The sequence below is a fragment of the Myxine glutinosa genome, chromosome 3, assembly GCF_964187855.1.
Source record: "Myxine glutinosa chromosome 3, kmMyxGlut1.1, whole genome shotgun sequence".
NCBI lineage: Eukaryota > Metazoa > Chordata > Myxini > Myxiniformes > Myxinidae > Myxine > Myxine glutinosa.
The window spans coordinates 109,838,640-109,858,401 of record NC_136263.1 but is presented as its reverse complement, the minus strand read 5'-3'; the positions used below and the strand labels follow the sequence as shown (position 1 = coordinate 109,858,401).

Genomic DNA, 19,762 nt, shown 5'->3' with positions numbered 1-19,762 from the left:
ATAAATCAACAAAAGACGTTACCAATTGACGTAAAATGACAAGGCTGCCACACATGACACACTATGGCTTTACCAAAGCCACCCGTCGCCCTCCACGTTTCATATGCAAATCCAGAAAAAAGATACACTGTTCTTCAGAGCCAGAAAATTACCCTTGCCAGAGACAGCAATTGTGAGCCACTTTGAATCGTTGCTGAATAGGTTTAATTAGCACCATTAAATTGTTGAAATTGCAATTAAATGCGGAATGAATGGATGTTGAGAGAGAGAGCACAGAGTGGGGATGTTTGTGGCAGGGAAATCGTAGCTCGGCGAAGGCATCTCAGCCATGTTGGACGTTTTCTAAAAGGAATGCAGCGCACGTTCTCTGGAGGCTCAATATAAAGTGCTGAATGTTATCAATTATGTATAGCACTTCTCCCAGATACTCCTTCCATGCTTTCTGCAAACTAGCCCTGCGTCTGCTCGACTTTATTGAGGTGCCAATGTGCAGGCTTCGGGTCACGGCTTCCTCGTTAACTTCTACCCTCCTGTGAAACTAATTGCTACAGTAGGCCTACCACGGGAAGAATGTGAAAGAGGGTGCAGTTGGGGAAGTTTAAACCGGGTAAGATCCTATGCGAGTTCAGGACTCAGTTAAGACTGACATTTTGTTACTGCCTGGGAAAATGATATACCAAACTATTAGTTCATCTGCAGGAATTTCAATTTGGTAATCTTACTTTATTGCAAATGTATGGAGAGCTAGAGGATGTTTGGGTATATGGGGAGTATTGGGGAAAATGCCAGGGGAAAAGAAAAGGCCCTTTATATGAGGGTATGTGCCATATGGCAAAGTATAGAAAAGAATGGACATTCCATATCTTATAGAAAATGCCAAAGAATACAAAATAAGGGACATTCAAAAAAATCTCGTGTGCATGCTAGACTACCCTTGTGTTCTTAGGAGGAACCAAATAATGCTCTAGAAAGGTTCATATAAAGGGGCGCCCTACATCTGGCAAATATAATACAAGTACTTTTTCATGCAGGTGCATGAATCAAATTGGCGCCCCTTGATGAGGGGCAATATCGTCCAGTAAAAGCTGATAAATGAATTTTCAATCCCTATGTTAAAGTTGCATACAGAGAAACCGTCCCATATAAAGGGAGGGGTGCTTTGCAAGGAATTAAACCTGTCCTTACAAAAATCTCCTATTATGTCTCATGAGATCTGAAAACGACATAAGAAAATGATCAGGTTTCATGAGGAATGTTTTTTATGGTAATCTTTATCTACTCCCTTCTCACAAACTCAGATAGGAAAATGGTGACAATGAGTAGCCTATGTACTGTGTCCTGCAAAAGTATTCACCCCCCTCCAAAGGTTTCACATTTTAATGCCACCCGAACTTATCTCATGATGCTTTCAAATCAAACTTAATATATAGAGTCTTCACCAAATACTCCAAAGTGATAAAGCTAAAAAAGTGCAGATAAAATGTGAATAAGTTAGATTAACAGAGAAAATCAGATGATTAATTATCAGTTGCATAACGATTCAAACCCTTTGCCTAATTAACCCTAAATCACTTCAAGAACAAATTATTTGTTTGAAAGGTTGCAAAATAAGTGTAATTGGTTTAATCTGCATGTAATCAGTGGTTTAACTTAAAAATGAAACTCCCCCACTTTTCTAAAGAGATTTAAGTGCAACTCATTTGGTCAACCAAATGAAAACGAAGGAGTTTTCCAAAGAAGTTACACATAAAGTGATGGAGCATTCCAGGAGAGGGTTATAAGAAGATTTCAAAGTCACTCATTATCCCTTTGAGTAGGGTGAAAACCATCATTAAGAAGTGGAAGATGTATCATACCACCCAGATCTACCCAGATCAGGTCCCCATCCAAATCCGGGCAGCCGTGCAAGCAGGAAACTTGTTCGGGATGTCACTGTAAATCCAACAATTACTTTGAAAGATCTGCAAGGCTCTATGTCCGAGATGGGGGTCAGTGTTCATCAATCATCAATATCCCGTTGCCTTTACAAAGATGGCCTCTATGGACAGGTGGCAAGAAGAAACCATTACTGAAAAAGACGTATCAAAAAGCTTGTATGGAGTTTGCGAAAAAGCATCTTAATGATACTGCAGGAATGTGGAGAAACGTTTTATGGTCAGACGAGACAAAAATTGAACTTCCTGGTCTAAATTCAAATTGTAACGTCTGGCACAAGCTTCACACTGCACATCACCAAGTCAACACAATCCCTACTGTCAAGCACGGTGGTGGCAGCATCATGTTATGAAGCTGCTTTTCATCAGCATGGACTGGCAAGCTTGTCAGGATAGAAGGGATATTGGATGGTGCAAAGTACAGAGAATCCTTTATGAAAACCTGATTGTGTCAACCATGAATCTGACACTGGGTAGGAGATTCACATTTCAGTAGGACAATGATCCAAAGCACAAAGCTAAAGCCACGTTGGAGTGCCTGAATAAATAAAAAATATTCTTGAGTTTTCCAGTCAAAGTCCTGACTTGAACCCAATTGAACATTTATGCCGAGACTTAAAGTTTGCTTTTCATCGACAATCCCCATCGAGCTTGGTAGAGCGAGAACAATTTTTACGTGAAGAATGGGCAAAGATTTCACCATCTCACTGCAAAGCTGGTAGACACCGACCCCCAAAAAGACTCATCACCTGCCTCCATTTATCAACCAACATGTATTATCCTCCTCCATTATCCTATCTGCTTTCATTATCTGCATCCATCATCCGCATCCATTATTTTCATCCATTATTTTTCGTCCCTTATCATCGATTGTTTTTCTTCCCATCTCCCCACCATCCATTTCTTGCCTCAAATTTGTTTTTGTTTTTAGTACATGCCCTCAGCCTATCGGTATGGGGGAGTCAAATTGTTTTTGTTTTTAGTACATGCCCTCAGCCTATCGGTATGGGGGAGTCAAATTGTTTTTGTTTTTAGTACATGCCCTCAGCCTATCGGTATGGGGGAGTCAAATTTGTTTTTGTTTTTAGTACATGCCCTCAGCCTATCGGTATGGGGGAGTCAAATTGTTTTTGTTTTTAGTATACACAAAGAATTAAGTTAAGCACCCCTACACAACGAATTAAGGTAAGCACCCCCTAATATATATTCTTTGTGTATATGTATACATTGGCATATATTCTAAGGTATGTGAGATCAAATAATGATTGGTATGACATTAGCAATTATCCATTGATGAAATTGAGTGATCAAAGTGAAAAAAAGTGATTGGTTGAGTCAGTGATCCGATCACGTGGGTCCTACACACGTTATTGACGCAAAGATCGCTAGAGGTCTTCTCAGAACAATGACTGTACGTTAGAAAACATAAACGTCATCCACACTGTCCGTGATGGACCTATAGCTCCATACTTAAATTGAGGTGAAAATATGCCTAAAATTCCCAAAAAATTTCACCTTAAATTATTCTGAATAAAATATTGAAAACGGCATGATTGTTATGTTATTATGTGACCATAATATCACTTCTCCAGAAAATATAGCAATATCATGGGTATATTACACTGTTTTGACGACAACAAACTTGTAATGTGCGAGGTTGTAAAAAAACGGGGGGGGGTGCTTAACTTAATTCTTTGTGTATACATGCCCTCAGCCTATCGGTATGGGGGAGTCAAATTGTTTTTGTTTTTAGTACATGCCCTCAGCCTATCGGTATGGGGGAGTCAAATTGTTTTTGTTTTTAGTACATGCCCTCAGCCTATCGGTATGGGGGAGTCAAATTGTTTTTGTTTTTAGTACATGCCCTCAGCCTATCGGTATGGGGGAGTCAAATTTGTTTTTGTTTTTAGTACATGCCCTCAGCCTATCGGTATGGGGGAGTCAAATTTGTTTTTGTTTTTAGTACATGCCCTCAGCCTATCGGTATGGGGGAGTCAAATTTGTTTTTGTTTTTAGTACATGCCCTCAGCCTATCGGTATGGGGGAGTCAAATTGTTTTTGTTTTTAGTATATGCCCTCAGCCTATCGGTATGGGGGAGTCAAATTGTTTTTGTTTTTAGTACATGAGCTCAGCCTATCGGTATGGGGGAGTCAAATTTGTTTTTGTTTTTAGTACATGCCCTCAGCCTATCGGTATGGGGGAGTCAAATTGTTTTTGTTTTTAGTATATGCCCTCAGCCTATCGGTATGGGGGAGTCAAATTGTTTTTGTTTTTAGTACATGAGCTCAGCCTATCGGTATGGGGGAGTCAAATTTGTTTTTGTTTTTAGTACATGCCCTCAGCCTATCGGTATGGGGGAGTCAAATTGTTTTTGTTTTTAGTACATGCCCTCAGCCTATCGGTATGGGGGAGTCAAATTGTTTTTGTTTTTAGTACATGCCCTCAGCCTATCGGTATGGGGGAGTCAAATTGTTTTTGTTTTTAGTACATGCCCTCAGCCTATCGGTATGGGGGAGTCAAATTGTTTTTGTTTTTAGTATATGAGCTCAGCCTATCGGTATGGGGGAGTCAAATTTGTTTTTGTTTTTAGTATATGAGCTCAGCCTATCGGTATGGGGGAGTCAAATTGTTTTTGTTTTTAGTACATGAGCTCAGCCTATCGGTATGGGGGAGTCAAATTGTTTTTGTTTTTAGTATATGAGCTCAGCCTATCGGTATGGGGGAGTCAAATTGTTTTTGTTTTTAGTACATGAGCTCAGCCTATCGGTATGGGGGAGTCAAATTGTTTTTGTTTTTAGTATATGAACTCAGCCTATCGGTATGGAGGAGTCAAATTGTTTTTGTTTTTAGTACATGAGCTCAGCCTATCGGTATGGGGGAGTCAAATTTGTTTTTGTTTTTAGTATATGAGCTCAGCCTATCGGTATGGGGGAGTCAAATTGTTTTTGTTTTTAGTACATGCCCTCAGCCTATCGGTATGGGAGAGTCAAATTTGTTTTTGTTTTTAGTACATGCCCTCAGCCTATCGGTATGGGGGAGTCAAATTTGTTTTTGTTTTTAGTATATGAGCTCAGCCTATCGGTATGGGGGAGTCAAATTGTTTTTGTTTTTAGTACATGAGCTCAGCCTATCGGTATGGGGGAGTCAAATTGTTTTTGTTTTTAGTACATGAGCTCAGCCTATCGGTATGGGGGAGTCAAATTTGTTTTTGTTTTTAGTACATGCCCTCAGCCTATCGGTATGGGGGAGTCAAATTGTTTTTGTTTTTAGTATATGCCCTCAGCCTATCGGTATGGGGGAGTCAAATTGTTTTTGTTTTTAGTACATGAGCTCAGCCTATCGGTATGGGGGAGTCAAATTTGTTTTTGTTTTTAGTACATGCCCTCAGCCTATCGGTATGGGGGAGTCAAATTGTTTTTGTTTTTAGTACATGCCCTCAGCCTATCGGTATGGGGGAGTCAAATTGTTTTTGTTTTTAGTACATGCCCTCAGCCTATCGGTATGGGGGAGTCAAATTGTTTTTGTTTTTAGTACATGCCCTCAGCCTATCGGTATGGGGGAGTCAAATTGTTTTTGTTTTTAGTATATGAGCTCAGCCTATCGGTATGGGGGAGTCAAATTTGTTTTTGTTTTTAGTATATGAGCTCAGCCTATCGGTATGGGGGAGTCAAATTGTTTTTGTTTTTAGTACATGAGCTCAGCCTATCGGTATGGGGGAGTCAAATTGTTTTTGTTTTTAGTATATGAGCTCAGCCTATCGGTATGGGGGAGTCAAATTGTTTTTGTTTTTAGTACATGAGCTCAGCCTATCGGTATGGGGGAGTCAAATTGTTTTTGTTTTTAGTATATGAACTCAGCCTATCGGTATGGAGGAGTCAAATTGTTTTTGTTTTTAGTACATGAGCTCAGCCTATCGGTATGGGGGAGTCAAATTTGTTTTTGTTTTTAGTATATGAGCTCAGCCTATCGGTATGGGGGAGTCAAATTGTTTTTGTTTTTAGTACATGCCCTCAGCCTATCGGTATGGGAGAGTCAAATTTGTTTTTGTTTTTAGTACATGCCCTCAGCCTATCGGTATGGGGGAGTCAAATTTGTTTTTGTTTTTAGTATATGAGCTCAGCCTATCGGTATGGGGGAGTCAAATTGTTTTTGTTTTTAGTACATGAGCTCAGCCTATCGGTATGGGGGAGTCAAATTGTTTTTGTTTTTAGTATATGAGCTCAGCCTATCGGTATGGGGGAGTCAAATTTGTTTTTGTTTTTAGTATATGAGCTCAGCCTATCGGTATGGGGGAGTCAAATTTGTTTTTGTTTTTAGTACATGAGCTCAGCCTATCGGTATGGGGGAGTCAAATTTGTTTTTGTTTTTAGTATATGAGCTCAGCCTATCGGTATGGGGGAGTCAAATTGTTTTTTCCCAACTATGAAGGAATGGCCCTGTGCCAACAAACCGTTTGACAGTTGTTAATAGTTTTATATGCAGTTTCCAGCCATTGTCACACGTTTTCCCCAGCAAAAGGTGAGTCTCCTGTTGAGATTGGAATACAAGTCGTGTTATTGGCTCTAAACGTTTTTGAAAAGCTGGAAAACGTTTCGACCCTCCATCATGGGTGGCTTCTTAAGTTTTTCATTAAAAATATATCCATTCAAACTCTTCTTCACTTCAAGTATCTGTTATTCCCCTCGATAACAATCCACTCTTTCTGGAGCTCAATCACACCATGGCAAAGTGTTGTACAAATTAACATCTCTGTAAATTAACTCGATGTTACCGTCCTTTCTCATTTTCTCAACCCCTGCTTTGGCACCTCGTTATATTACATATCGGTTTGCTTCTTTTGAGCTTGAGGATGTTCGTTATATTACATCGAGCTTAAGTACTTTTGAGCTTTGCTTCATTATCAGAGATATCGAGGTACACGCAGCTTTACCCACCTGCCATATTGGAGTATGGATTTCCGCTCACACTGTTTATCATTTCCACATTTCAAAATCCCTTTTTTCGGAAAGTTTACGCTATCTTGTAATCACAGTCCTGTTTTTTAAATTACATTTAGAATTCGCCACACTATCTTGATTGTGCCTAAATGAAAACTTTCAATGTTAATGCAAATATTGATTACATTTATGCTCTACAAGTCAAACTTTGAGCGCAATTTGTGTCGGTGTTGGGGCTCATTAAAAGTCCTATGGTGCCTCGTATCTCATGCTAACCAATATGAAGAGTGGTTTGCCACTCTCACCATTGGATATTCGGTATTTTAAGCAAAATATTACGTCATATTTTCTTGTTCTGCGTAGGATGTAAAATGACAATATTGTGAATAGGTAAGTTCGCCCCCCCCAACCTTACCCTACCCTACCCCCCAATCCCCCACCTTCCCATGCCTCCTCCCACAGATCTTCCGATGTCCCTGCTCTCTGCTGTTGTACTTTTGTGCTTTCCTTTCTCTCCCCATCTTGTCTCCCGCGCCCTTTATTGTATGTTTTGTGTCGGTTTTTTTTTGTGATTGATATTAGTTCTTACACGAGCCTCGATCTTGTATTAAAAAAACAAATACAGCTGGTGATCTCACACACACACACACACACACACACACCGTCAGCAACTTCTGCTCTGATTTATTATTTATGCCCTGTTCTCACTCTGAAAACAAAACAAAACTGTCATCTTGATTCTTGACCCATCTGTTGGATTGGTGCCAGGCAGGGTGTTGCATCTCAAATTGTGCCATCCCACGGAAGGAGATTAAGCCGGACAACCCGTCCTTGGAATTTGCTGCTGGTAGACGTTAAAGATGCCATGATGTTGTTCCCAAAGGTTAGGCCAATGTTTGCCGGCACCCTGGCCAAATTCCAAAATCACAGAGGAAGACGACGAACAAGAACTATTGATGTTTGTTTTTGCTTTGATAAACCTTTCTTTTACTTCCCCCTTTCAACGTTTGTTCACGGCATCCTATTTTCAGGTCATTTGTGTGACCAGCTGAAAACTGGTCATAATAAGGTACCACAACAGTTTCTGCATTTATTATTCTGCGCACCTGTTTGGGTAATTCATGCCACATTGTTTCATTCTGCTTTTCTTTTTTCACTTACCACTTTAGCATTCTTTGTTTATTATTAATCTCTTCCAATTTTTTATTGCTATTCAGGTTTGTGACTTTTTGAAAAATAGAACACAACATAATCTGTAGTTTGGATATACCTGTATGTACTTAGTATGTATCTACTATCCACTTATTTAGCGGCCACAATTATCCCCACCTTATTGTGGGGTCGGCCGGAGAAAGTTTTTGGCCTAAATCCTATATGAACCGCTGGCCTGGCCTGGAGCTGATGAGAGCAGGAAATTTTAATTTGATTTGGGTGCCAATGATATTACACATATTCTTCGAGAAAGACACAGTGGAGTCCATGAGATGATGTTCACAAATGGAAAACCCGAAGCACCAATCCAACAGTTTATTGTCAGGGATCATGAATCGAAATCAGAATAGACAACTCTCTAGATAGGTCTAGTCTAGCCTGGGCATCACCTCTGCAGCCTCCTCTAGGACCTTAGTTTGAGTACATGTTATATTGGTCCTGTACAGGAGTTATTGCACCTTTTTATTTTAAAATTTTAATTAAAGCTCGTACATCTCTGCTATTAGTAACACATTTATTTTCAATATCTTGGGAAAGTTATGCATCTCTGCCTCCTTTTTTCTTTATTTATTTTAGGATGCCCTTATAATATGAATGAAAATGAAATATTGTTATTGTAGCTACATTTTAAGGGGCTTTTGTGTTGATTCACTTTTCTTCATCAACTAATGCCACTGAAAGTTCAATATCAAAAATATTTTATTTGTATTGCATCTTGAGTGAATTGGTAATGTTTTATTATAATCCATATTGTTAACTTATCGTTATATCTCATGGTATGACCTAAATCTGAACCCAGTGTTCATCTAAAACCTGACCCCAAGTCCGATGTTCATTTCTTGCTCAACCCATCTTCAAATTGAAACTGACCCTGACTATTTTGTTTTTCGACTTCTAGCTTACGGTGGGTATCATCCAAGCAGCTGAACTTCCAGCCTTGGACATGGGCGGCACTTCTGACCCCTATGTAAAAGTTTTCCTGCTGCCTGACAAAAAGAAGAAATACGAGACCAAAGTTCATCGCAAGACCTTGAACCCCAGCTTCAACGAGACCTTCACTTTCAAGGTGTGTGGCTCCTCCGTGTTCACTAGACACAGGCCCTTAATGGGCTGCACCACACCTGGAGCATACAGGTAAAGGCAGCTGAGGTGAGAGCATGATGCTCGTTGCTCGACTCTGGCTTTTGATTCAAGCTGGGTCACCGCTGCCAGTTAATGCTAGATCTTAATAGCTGCTGTACAAATCATGCCTTCTGCTCTTTGCCTGTTCCTTAACCCCTCACCCATTGGTAAATTATTTACTGCCTGCCCTACATACAGTAATTTGCTTGCTTCTCTCACTTTTTGGCTGTTTCTTGGAATGTTATTACCTCTGTCAAATATTCCTCTTTTCTTTATTGAACCCATTACTTAATCATTCCTACTTCTTTCCTGCCTGCTTCTTGTCTTTTACTCATCAACCTCATATTTATTTTCTGCATCCCAGCTGCGATTCATCAACTTCAATGTTTCCTGGTAGCTTCCCAGCCCTTACTCATCAACCTTCCATTTCCTGCCTGTTCCCTGTCTTTTATTCATCAACCATTCTTTCCTGCCTGTTTCCCAGCCCATTACTTATTGTCCCTTATTTCTTGCTTGCTTCCTAAATTATAGTTATTGACCTATTCTCTGCCTGCCTGCCTGCTCTAGTGGCCTGGCTCTCCAGCTATTCTGAACTATGCACTTATGATGGCATGTGAAATATGGTGTATGCAGTGTTATGTTCCCCTTACCTATCCTTTAGGCCTCTGTTTCATGGCTCTCCTCTTCTGTGTCATTTACCTCATCTTATACCTACAGTTTTCAACTTTTCCGCTTTGATTCCATTACTTACTTTCATGTTCCTACTTCATTTACTTTCATGTTCCATTGTTCCTACTTTATTTACTTTCATGTTCCTACTTCACTTACTTTCAGTCGGTCAATCCTATGATCTCTCTTTCACTTTCACACGATCACTACTTATGGCTTTCCACCTTTTGCTCACAATCAAAATCCTGTCTCCGTCTCCAAACCACCCCTCCCCTCCTCATCTGCAAGCATCTCTTACTCCTATTCTTCTTCTCAGCCACACTTTTGATGACCTTGCTACAAATCACTTTCATTGTTCACTCTTTCAACTGTAGTAACATTCTCAAGAATCTCTTTCTCCATCTTTCACAATATATTTGGTAGTTATAAATCTTCTATAAATTCTCCTCCAATCGTTTATGCCTTCCATGGGCTTGAGTATGTAGGCCATCCCCATTTATCCTCTCCACCCCGTCTCCTACAAACAAAACCGGGCGCGACCAACAGCACCCGCCACCCCCCCCACCCAGCCCGCTCTGTGCCCTCTACCCCCCTGCGGCAGGTACCATATGCTGAACTAGGTGGCAAGACATTGGTGATGGCTGTGTACGACTTTGATCGCTTCTCCAAGCACGACATCATTGGAGAAGTGAAGGTGCCCATGAACAGGGTGGATCTGGGTCATGTCATAGAAGAGTGGCGAGACCTGCTTTGCGCTGAAAAGGAAGAGGTGATTCTGGGAGCAGCCATTTCCTGATTTTTGTATAAAAATTGCTTCCAAAATAAATAAAAATGATTAGAAATGGTTATTTTTTAGAGCCAACCACACAAAGGAACTTCAATTGGAGAGAGTACCGTATGTCTGTGCTAATGCCATTGAAAAATCTCGATTAGTGCTGGTCTATTTGAAAAAGAAATTATTTTAATGTTCCTAATGCTCCAAATAACATGCAAGTCTTGGCTCGAAATTAAGCCTGTAATTGTTTTCTTACTTCAGTGAGAATAAATTTCTCAAAGCATTAATTTTTATCAATGTGTCTTTCTTCTCTTTGCTTTGAAAACTTTTTAAGCCTAACCTTGATTCTGGCTGTCATTGCAGCAAGAGAAACTTGGAGACATTTGCTTCTCACTTCGCTACGTGCCAACAGCTGGCAAGCTGACTGTTGTCATCCTTGAAGCCAAGAATCTCAAGAAGATGGATGTCGGTGGACTGTCTGGTAAGAAGGAGAATAAGAAGATGGGGAAGAAGGATATGATTTCCCTACTTTAAAATGCACTCATGATTTCTCACAAATAAATACACTTGTGATTTCTCATGAGGTCTGATAGAAATCTCATGAGATTTTTAAAAACCAAAGATATATGAGAAATTGTTTAAGTTCGTCATGGTCATATTGCACACCAACACAACCTTTCTTACAGATGTCTGGACACATATGTCTATATCATATCTATGTCAGCCTTTGCAAATATGTTAAGTAAAACATATGTATGCGCACTCACTTCTGAGCTGTCTAGCCTGGGTGACAATCTCGGCCCAGCTATAAACTGCCATCCTGATATTTTTCAGGCAGGGCGATTCATCAATGTGTGGCATCTATTGGATGGACGTTAACCTGGACGTACCATCCGATAGCATGGGTTTGTGGACGTTAAATATGCCACTGTCCTTCGCGAAGAGTAGGCAAGCTGTCCCCGGCACCATTAACAAATTGTACATTTGAGCTCTCTAGTCTGGTCTTTATTCCCGACCTGACGATAAACAGTTGCATTGGTCGTTCGCAGGCCAGGTGTGGAATCAATGAGTGCATTATCCCTCAGATGGACAATAATCTGTGTACTCATCTATTGGCATTATCTGGTGGACGTCAAAGATCCCACCTTGTCTTTCTCAGAATCGTAGGCAAATTATTTTCAGCCCTTTGACCAAATTCCAGATTGCTGCCAGCAGTATAGCCATACCTCATCAATGATGCAACCAGGAAGCCAACTTAGTAATTGAATCCCAGTCCAATATGTCAATGTCTCCAATGTCAATGGCATCCATACATTCATGTAAATTATATCCATTGTTTATTCAGACATGAAAAGAAACATTACAGTGTTGTTGATGCATGTCAGTTGCCTCTACTACTCAAGCATTTGTGACTCCACATTCCACAATCAAGAGGAGCAGGAAAGCACAGTTATAAATCCTTCCACATAAATAAGTAATATTTAACTGGATTACAGTTGAACTAACAGCTATGCTGCTCATATGCATCTGTCATATATTACGAGGGATCACATTTTGCGATAAGAGCGGTAACTGCATATTGCATCCCTCCAAAATAGTGGACTTTTTGACCCCATCCCACATATGTCCAAAGCATTATGCTTCCTCTTCTTCCTTCCTCTTTCGATTAACCTCCCTCTCACCTTTCACCGCCCGCATCCCTCACTCCCACCACACTCCCCTATGTTTTTGTTTTTTTTCCTCCCAGCTCTCCCATCATTTTCCCCCCTATCCTTTCCATTGCTTTTATCAATTTTCTTTTTATAAGCCTCCTCCCCTTCTTATTTCCTGTACATATATAACGTCACCCTGAAGTTGCCCTTCTATAATATGATAATCCCATCCTCTCATAGGGAATACATTTTGGTAGCATTTTTGTCATATTAGATTTCCTTTTATTTAAACGTTAAACATTTCATGATACCTTGTGCAACAAAAAAAAATCAGCATTGTTAGTGAATCCTCTTAAAGGCATGGTATTGGTGCAAGTGATAGCAGCATTGTGATGTGTCTTGTTAGGTGAGTCGGACATCATTATCCAATACCCCAGTCAAATCTAAACTCTTTAACCTCCAAATCTGCATTATATTTCTTGTCACTGGCTGTCGCAACCCATCTATTCTCTCGAGAGTTTGTTAGTGATCCTGAGAGCAATTTTATAACATTAGCTCTGGAATTGCTTCATTCGCTTCGCACCAAACAATGTTACCACTCCATAGTCAATATAGTACTTCCTCCCCTGCTTCCACACAATGATGCCCAATACTCTTTTAAGACTAAGAATCCTTCTCGTATACATGTGTTTTGATGTTGTCCTACTTTGGTGTGCATTATGAAGAACAGCAAAAATATGTTCCTTTGTGATGACACGCATATGCCTGTGCCAACCCATGTTCATCCTCTATATACTGAGGAAGCAGTATGTACCATATTTTAAGTGTTTGATATGGCTCGATCCACCAATCTAGCAGACAGAGCAGACACTCCAACCACAAGGTCACTGAATCTGGTTTCATGCTTTCATTTACATTTGAATATCTCACTTACCTCTGTTTATCTCTTGGTGCTTTTATTTGGCTTCTCGCTCACCGTCAATTTCACTTTTTCTGCTTAATTGTTTATTTGTTTGTTTTTCTTTTCTTTCCTTTTTTTTTTTTGCAAGTATCTCTCTTCTCTTGTCCTTATCATATCTCTGAGCAAGTACTGTGACCTATTTCAGCATTTTAATCGAATTATTTACAAAAGTAATGGGACACTTCTTTTCAGTTGTATCGAGAATTCCCCAAATGTGCAACAGAACAGCCTTATCTCGGTTTCAGATAATCACATCCCAGAAGGAATAAATATAATTTTAATGAGGAATAATAATTATCAGTTGTCAGAGAGATTGCACGTCCATCATCCTGATTGTAACAATCCACCCCCAAATTAACTGTTGAGAATGCCATCAGGGAATGTCATCATGGAGTGGAAAGACCGATCCTAACAATCAATCTATCGGACCATTGTACATCTGATAGACTTAACAAATATTAGACTTTCATCATGTCACACATCCATGGTGTACAAAATAGTTAGGTCATTAGGATGTCAGGCAAGTACGTGTATTGTTCATTAGGCCCACCTGAACGGGTTGCAAGCCTATTGTAACGCCTATGTCTGTGTGGCTATATATCTGTCTGTGTATGTGTGTGTTTCCGTATGTGTATATTTTCATTTTAAAAATGTTTTTCTCTGCAACTGCTGGCCAATCGATGCGAAACTCTAAACATAGGAGGGACTCCCCATGGAGAATATTTTATTCATAACTCTGATGTCATAGGTCACATGGTATGGCAGCCAGGTTGGATTAAATAATAAAATTTGGACATCTCAGAAACCTCAAAAGGAAAAAAAAATTGAAACATAGCATATGTCATCAACTCCCCATGGGGTATACAGGGTGATAACGATGACATCATTGGAGAAGTGCTATTACATCCATAATTGGTTGAATCTATACCCTTGTCTGAAAAATTGAAACTACATTCAGTATATCTGATCTACAACTCAATGTGAATGAATAATTAAATTTATGACGTTATCAGTCATTGGGTCTGGCAGCCACATTGGATTGAAAATAAAAACGTAAAAATTCTTTTTCTCCAGAACCGTTTGGAAAAAATCGATGCGAAACTTCATACATATGATTGACGAGCTACAGGGAATATAGTTTGAAAAAATTTTCATCTTCATCTTCATTGATGCAATTTAGCCTTAATGTGCACAAAAGTGGTCGTTAAATATCCAAATAATCAATCAATAATCAAAAAAGCTACGGATAATGTCAATGCGTATGGCATAATAGGATGCATGGATGATAAGGGTACATGGGCCATAACAGCAGTGGGCCATAATAGTAACATGTTTAGTTAACAATGGTATATTTTGTTCAAAATGAGCACGCGAGGCAAGACTATGTGCCCTACCGAGTGCCGTTGTAGTTGATAATTGCATTCCATGGAACATCATGAAATATCAGCTGCTTAATAAACATCGTCACAATTCATGATGCATTGAATGGATAACCTGTTGCCTTGAAATGTGACCACAGCTTTGGTTGAGATCCAGTTACACATCATCAAATGTGGCAGGATCCATGGGACATGGTTGGTCACACATTATTAGCTCAAAAGGAATGAACGCAAAATGTAAACAAGGGGACACACTATGAGAAGGACATAGTCGAAGCACTAGTTTAGAAAGGGGGCATAACATTAGCTTTAAAGGTGATGGAATTACTTCTTTTTTTTTTTTACATATGTACACAAATATTGCATACACACACACACAAACACAAGCGCACATACAACGGATGTGGATACTTTGAGACCTAGTAGGTCTCTGATCCATCTCCTGAAACCCACCCACATGTGGAGATAGCAGCCAACGGCAACGTGCACGCACACAAGCTTACACACATATACGTGCACACACTCATACATGTATATACACACTTATGAAGGTGGATACATTGAGACCTGGGGGGCTTCGTTCCACCTTCTGAAATCCGTAAATCGAGGTAACAACCAACGAGGGAAGAATGGTGGAGAATCCCACCTCTCAACAGAAACAAATGGTGTCAGATGTTAGAGTAAATGTCGAGGCTGCCCTTACACTGTGGAACAAACCTTTTGTAAAACAGTAGGGCTATATTTTCATATAATAGGGGTTTGCACACTACCCAATGTGCGTTATGCTTATTTGAGATAACTAGTAATACCCGCTCCCTCGGGAAACCAAATATGGTGTCAATATCCCCTCCCTTGGGCAAAGGTCAGTTTTGATTATTCAGGCTTCTTGCATGATTTTGCATGTGCACATGAAAGTTGCAAGTCTTATCGCACCCTCACGGGGAGAGGGGAGAGCATGAGGGGGAGGGCGTGGGGTGTTATTTTGTGCCCATGACTTGAGCTTGGGTACCTCGAGCAATTAATTATGCAAAATTTGAAAGAGATCTACCAAGCCATTTTCAATTATATAAGGTTCACACATACATGCTTGCACACATACACATACGTACATACATACATACATACATACATACATACATATACATACATATACATACATACATACATACATACATACATATACATACATACATATACAATAAATACATACATACATACATATACATACATACATACATACATATACATACATACATATACATACATACATACATATACATACATATACATACATACATACATACATATACATACATACATATACATACATACATATATACATACATATACATACATATACATACATACATACATACATATACATACATATACATACATATACATACATACATACATACATACATACATATACATACATACATATACAATACATACATACATACATACATATACATACATACATACATACATATACATACATATACATACATACATATACATACATACATATACATACATACATATATACATACCTATACATACATATACATACATACATACATACATACATATACATACATGCATACATACATGCATACATGCATACATACATACGCATACATACATATGCATACATACATGCGCATACATACATACATACATACATACATACATACATACACATACATACATACATACATACACATACATACACATACATACATACATACACATACATACATACATACATACATACATACATACATACATACATACATACACATACATACATACATACATACATACATACACATACATACATACATACATACACATACATACATACATACACATACATACATATATACATGAAGTGCAACACACAACACTGGAATGGCACTTGGTAGAGCACATACCTCCATCAGGCTGAACAGTTTACATTTTCTATGCCACTGATAGGCCGGATCTGCATCTGGACCTGAACCAAAATCTAATCGGCTTGTCCTTGTTACCTACCGAACTCATCCATCAAATTTGATCATAATCCGTCCACAACCTTATGAAATATCACGCTATATATAGTTTTGGCCCTATTTCTCAATTGTGAAGACTCATTTGAAAAATTTAAATTTCTCAGATCCGGATCCGAATCTTCCCCAAAATCGAATGAATTCGTCTTTGTCACATACCCAACCTGTCCACCAAATTTCGTACAAATTCATCAATAACTTATTGAGATGTCCTGCTCGCATTAAACCAGACAGACAAATAGGAATGAAAAAATATCCTCCGTCCACCTTCGATGGCAGAGGTAAGAAGGATCTTTTATAACGCGTACTTTGTTGTTGTTGCCACTGTTATCGTGCCCGTGGTTGTTTGTATCTTCCTTTCGTGTACTTTTATATATTTTTATTGCTTCAAGAAGTATTACTATGTACAATTTTGTCTTCCTTCTGTGTCCTTCTAAAGGGTTCTGCTGTTGTAGAATAATAATTGTGTTACCGTGGGTCCCCAGTGCAAGTTTACAAAATTTGGTGGAGATTGGTCAAGCCGTTTTCGATTCTACGAATATCAGATATGCATACAGAGAATTTCCTTCTTTTAGTTGGATTCATATACTTTGTTGATTAGACAATAATTTCTTAATAATAAATTTTATTGATTTTGGAACGAAATACCTGACAGGTTGTAAAATCTAAATCTGCAGATATGTGGTTGTGCAGCAGTGGGAGGTGGTCCGACCTGTGCAAGTCTTTGATTGTCAATGAGTTAATGTCAAAGTTAATGTTGCAATGAGATTTATCAACATTATTACTGGGACTTTGTTTGAAAGTGCTATTCGAAGCAAGCATTAATTAATTGACTCTGCATTGTTTCATTATCAAGCCTGGTGTTGGCTTAGCGGTTAGGGTGCCGGCTTGGGATCCTAGGATCCTGAGTTTGAATCCCGGTCGATCGCTGAATTAACACCAGGGGGGTTGACTCAGCCTGTCATCCTTCCGAGGTCGGCAAATTGAGTACCAGCTTGCTGGGATGAATGATCATGGTGTGTACCCAGATTTAGAATAGGTATACCGTATCCTTGTGCATCGTAAGAGGTGACTAAGGGTTGGCGTCAGGAAGGGCATCCGGCCGTAAAAAAAACATTGCCTCAAACAGGGAACCATGACTGTCATGGGGCCCGCAAGGCTAACCCCCGCTTTAGCGGGGAAAAATGGCCTTAAAAACGATCATTCATTCATTCATTGTTTCATCATCAGATGGCATCCACCTTTTTAATTGGCTCTCATGCAAAGCACTTGAATGATAATTTTACTGATGAAATGAAAGCAACAAAATAACATTTCTGTTTCACAGTTTTAATAAAATCATAATTTTAACTCTATTCAGATTTTTAGGGAAACTTGAACGGGTGGCAATCAAAAACAAAATGGAGATTTTCATTGGTGGAGCAGCTTTTGGAAAAAGCTCAGACATTAAAAAAACATTATTTCTCTCTACATTATAAAGTGGATACATTAAATTATAAAATGTAACATAGCTGGATTATTCTTTCATGATTATTGAGATTAATATGTAATAATAATAGCCTCAAGAACTCTTCCGGTATATCGTCACTTAATGTTAGAATCGTGAATGAGACAAATTTCTCAAACAGGTATTCTTTGCGTGGATTACGAACCCAAATATTAGTTCATTATGCTTAATTGCACATCTAAATTTTAACTTACTCAGCTAACGACAATAGCCAAGAAATGGTGTTTATTTCCCCAAATCAAAAAACCATAAATAAAAAAACCAAGCTACCGTATGTCCTCATTATAGACCCATCTGTTCTCATAATGCCAGTATTACAAAGGTCAGACTTGGGAAACGATTTATATTCATTTTGGGACTTAAAGATTTGTTCAACATTTGCTGTGCTGAACTCCATTCATTGGGTGACGACCCATTAGAACGTTTTTAGGTTGATTTCCGTTCAAGTGTACTTTATATTCTCGAAAATGTAAACGAAAATTATTCGAAAAGGAAAATGTACTTTCTATTCAAACCACCTCGGATAACCTTGAATTTTGTTTGGGGGTCAGGACCAAGAATATGGTCCACTCGCTTTGACTATGGCATGAAATAATAGAAACAAGGACCTGATACTCTAGGTCCCACACTTTTTTGGTGGTATGAGCAATATTTCTGTGTAATATGAAAGCTAAATATTGAACATTTTTTTGAAATATCGTTGACACAAGCCAAGTTACCGAGATGGTTGCCATGGCAACATAATTCAGCCAATCGCAACTGAGAGTTACTCAGGTGTTCAGCATATCCAGTATTTGCTGAAGTTACAGCATTCGGTTGCTTGTGGGATGTTAAAGATCACTCGCCAATTGACCCAGGCTAGATAGCTCAGAGGATAGTGTGCATATTTAGGTTATCCTGCTAGCATCGGGTAGACACACCTTCACATACAGTCACGTGAAAAAGTAAGTACACCCCATGTAAAGTTTTGACTTTTTCAACATATTTCAACATACAGCTATTTGATCTTCATTTCAACAATATTGAGAGATAAAGGTGATATAATATAACAAATATCATGAAACATTTACATTTTGTAGTCCATTGTATAATTTAAATAAACATAAATGCAAATTTCGCATGTGGAAAAAATTAGTACACCCCATGAAATGTTTTTTTAAATCTTTTTAACATATGTGGACATATCAATATTTGATCTTCATTTAAACAGTATCTATAGATAAAGGTGATCTAATTGAACAAAAAACAATGAAAAATTGACTTTGCAATAATTTATTCAACAAAAAATTGTTGCACAGCATACACAATTGCATGCACAGCTCGTTTAAAATCCCCCCCCCCCCCCCCACCCTCCACAACATCTCGATGGGATTTAGATCCGGGCTTTGACTTGACTTGGCCATTCCAGAACCCTCCATTTCTTTCTTTTCAGCCATTCCTTGGTGGATTTACTGGTATGTTTAGGGTCATTGTCATGTTGCAAGGTCCACCTTCGGTTGAGCTTCAACTTTCCGACAGATGGCCTCACATTATCCTCAAGCACCCTCTGGTACAATGAATAA

The 19,762-nt window shown here is 38.9% G+C and overlaps 1 protein-coding gene across 14 annotated transcripts in view; it reads left to right on the top strand.

Moving 5' to 3' along the window:
- Nucleotides 1-19,762, top strand: part of SYT1 (synaptotagmin 1) — a 730,486-nt gene that overhangs the window by 667,114 nt on the left and 43,610 nt on the right. For all 14 annotated transcript variants that reach the window (XM_078774459.1, XM_078774453.1, XM_078774463.1 and 11 more), the window contains 3 exons: nt 8,983-9,150; nt 10,477-10,644; nt 11,014-11,131. In XM_078774459.1, the coding sequence (XP_078630585.1) occupies nt 8,983-9,150; nt 10,477-10,644; nt 11,014-11,131 (454 nt within the window). The remainder of the gene's footprint in view (nt 1-8,982; nt 9,151-10,476; nt 10,645-11,013; nt 11,132-19,762) is intronic.